The sequence below is a fragment of the Apteryx rowi genome, unplaced genomic scaffold (assembly GCF_003343035.1).
Source record: "Apteryx rowi isolate R43461 unplaced genomic scaffold, aptRow1 scaffold_250, whole genome shotgun sequence".
NCBI lineage: Eukaryota > Metazoa > Chordata > Aves > Apterygiformes > Apterygidae > Apteryx > Apteryx rowi.
In genome coordinates, this window is record NW_020448864.1 from 1 (window position 1) to 1,303 (window position 1,303).

General features: G+C 49.2%; 1 protein-coding gene across 1 annotated transcript in view; it reads left to right on the plus strand.

Moving 5' to 3' along the window:
- The first annotated feature begins 212 nt into the window (after nt 1-212).
- LOC112966622 (metabotropic glutamate receptor 8-like) overlaps nt 213-1,303 on the plus strand; it is a 204,551-nt gene continuing 203,460 nt past the window's right edge. The window contains exon 1 of the mRNA XM_026066938.1: nt 213-900. Coding sequence (XP_025922723.1) covers nt 213-900 — 688 coding nt within the window. The remainder of the gene's footprint in view (nt 901-1,303) is intronic.

A 1,303-nucleotide genomic window follows, 5' to 3' on the forward strand; every position in this document is an offset into this window, starting at 1 on the left:
AGCAAGCATTTTGCTTGTCACTGGCCTCAGCTACCCGACCCTTTAGAACGTGTTTAGTAGGGATCCCAAGCTTTGACGCAGCGGCTTTCTCGCGTTTCGCTGCTCGTAATTGTGGTAAGAGTATTTCAACCGCTACCTGTAGTGTTACGCTCATCAATAGCTTGAACACAACTCTGCCTTGGGATCCACAGGAATTAAATCTGCTYGGGGCAATGCGTATCGGAAACACGTCAGAAAACTGGACACAAACGTGTCTATACTTTAAAGGAGGGTTTCAGGAAAAAGGACGGGGATCTGTACTATGCAATTGGACTGATGTCAGCCCGATGGACAAGCACTATCGAAACTTAACCGGTCCCTTTTGCGGCGTCAATGATTCCTCCAATACGCCCCTAGGAGTTTATAAGCCCGATGACTTCCGGGGCGCATACAATATAGGGCCTCCCAGGGCATTGCTGCCTGAAGTATTTCTTATATGTGGGGACCGAGCTTGGCAAGGCATTCCTGGGAACGCAGAGGGGGGTCCGCGCTGTCTAGGGAAATTGACCCTATTGGCCCCGGATGCCAATTGGTGGAGGAATGTCACAGGAAAGGGGAGTAGTGTCCGCCGCAAGAGAGCTGTTACTGGCTTGTCCCCCGACTGTGATGACAGGGTCTCCCTGTTAAGTCCCACAGAGCGAGTGTTTCTGTCCTTTTTCGTACCCGGGGCGGCCGCCGGCAATGCCCTGAACCAGATCAGGCGTTTAGCCTGCTGGGCGGAAAAGCAAGCCAACGTCACCACGCAGGTGATTGAAAGCCTGCTGGAAGACCAAAAAGGCCTAAGGCATGCCATACTGCAAGACCGGGCTGCAATTGACTTTCTGTTGCTAGCCCAAGGCCATGGTTGTGAGGATTTTGAAGGTATGTGCTGCATGAATTTGTCTGATCATAGTGAATCCATTCACAAACAATTGCAGTGGTTGAAGGAGCACACAAGCAACATCCGTCAGAACCATGGGTTATTAGACGAATGGCTAACTAACCTGTTTGGAAATCTACCTCAATGGCCAATAGGGTTGCTTACTGAAGGCTTACGCATTCTACTAATCCTTATAGTTGTATGTTTATGCTTATGTGTAGTATTAAGCTGTATTAAGAAAGCTCTGCTGAAAGTAGTGAACCAAGCCTGGATTGCTCAAAAACAAGAAGGGGGAATTGTGGAGGAATGGTTAGGCCAAAAGGGCCATGATCTGTTAAAAGTGAGCAATCCCGCCTACGATTACATAGAATAAGGCTCAGCGTGTGGGCAAGCTGCTGTCCTTGA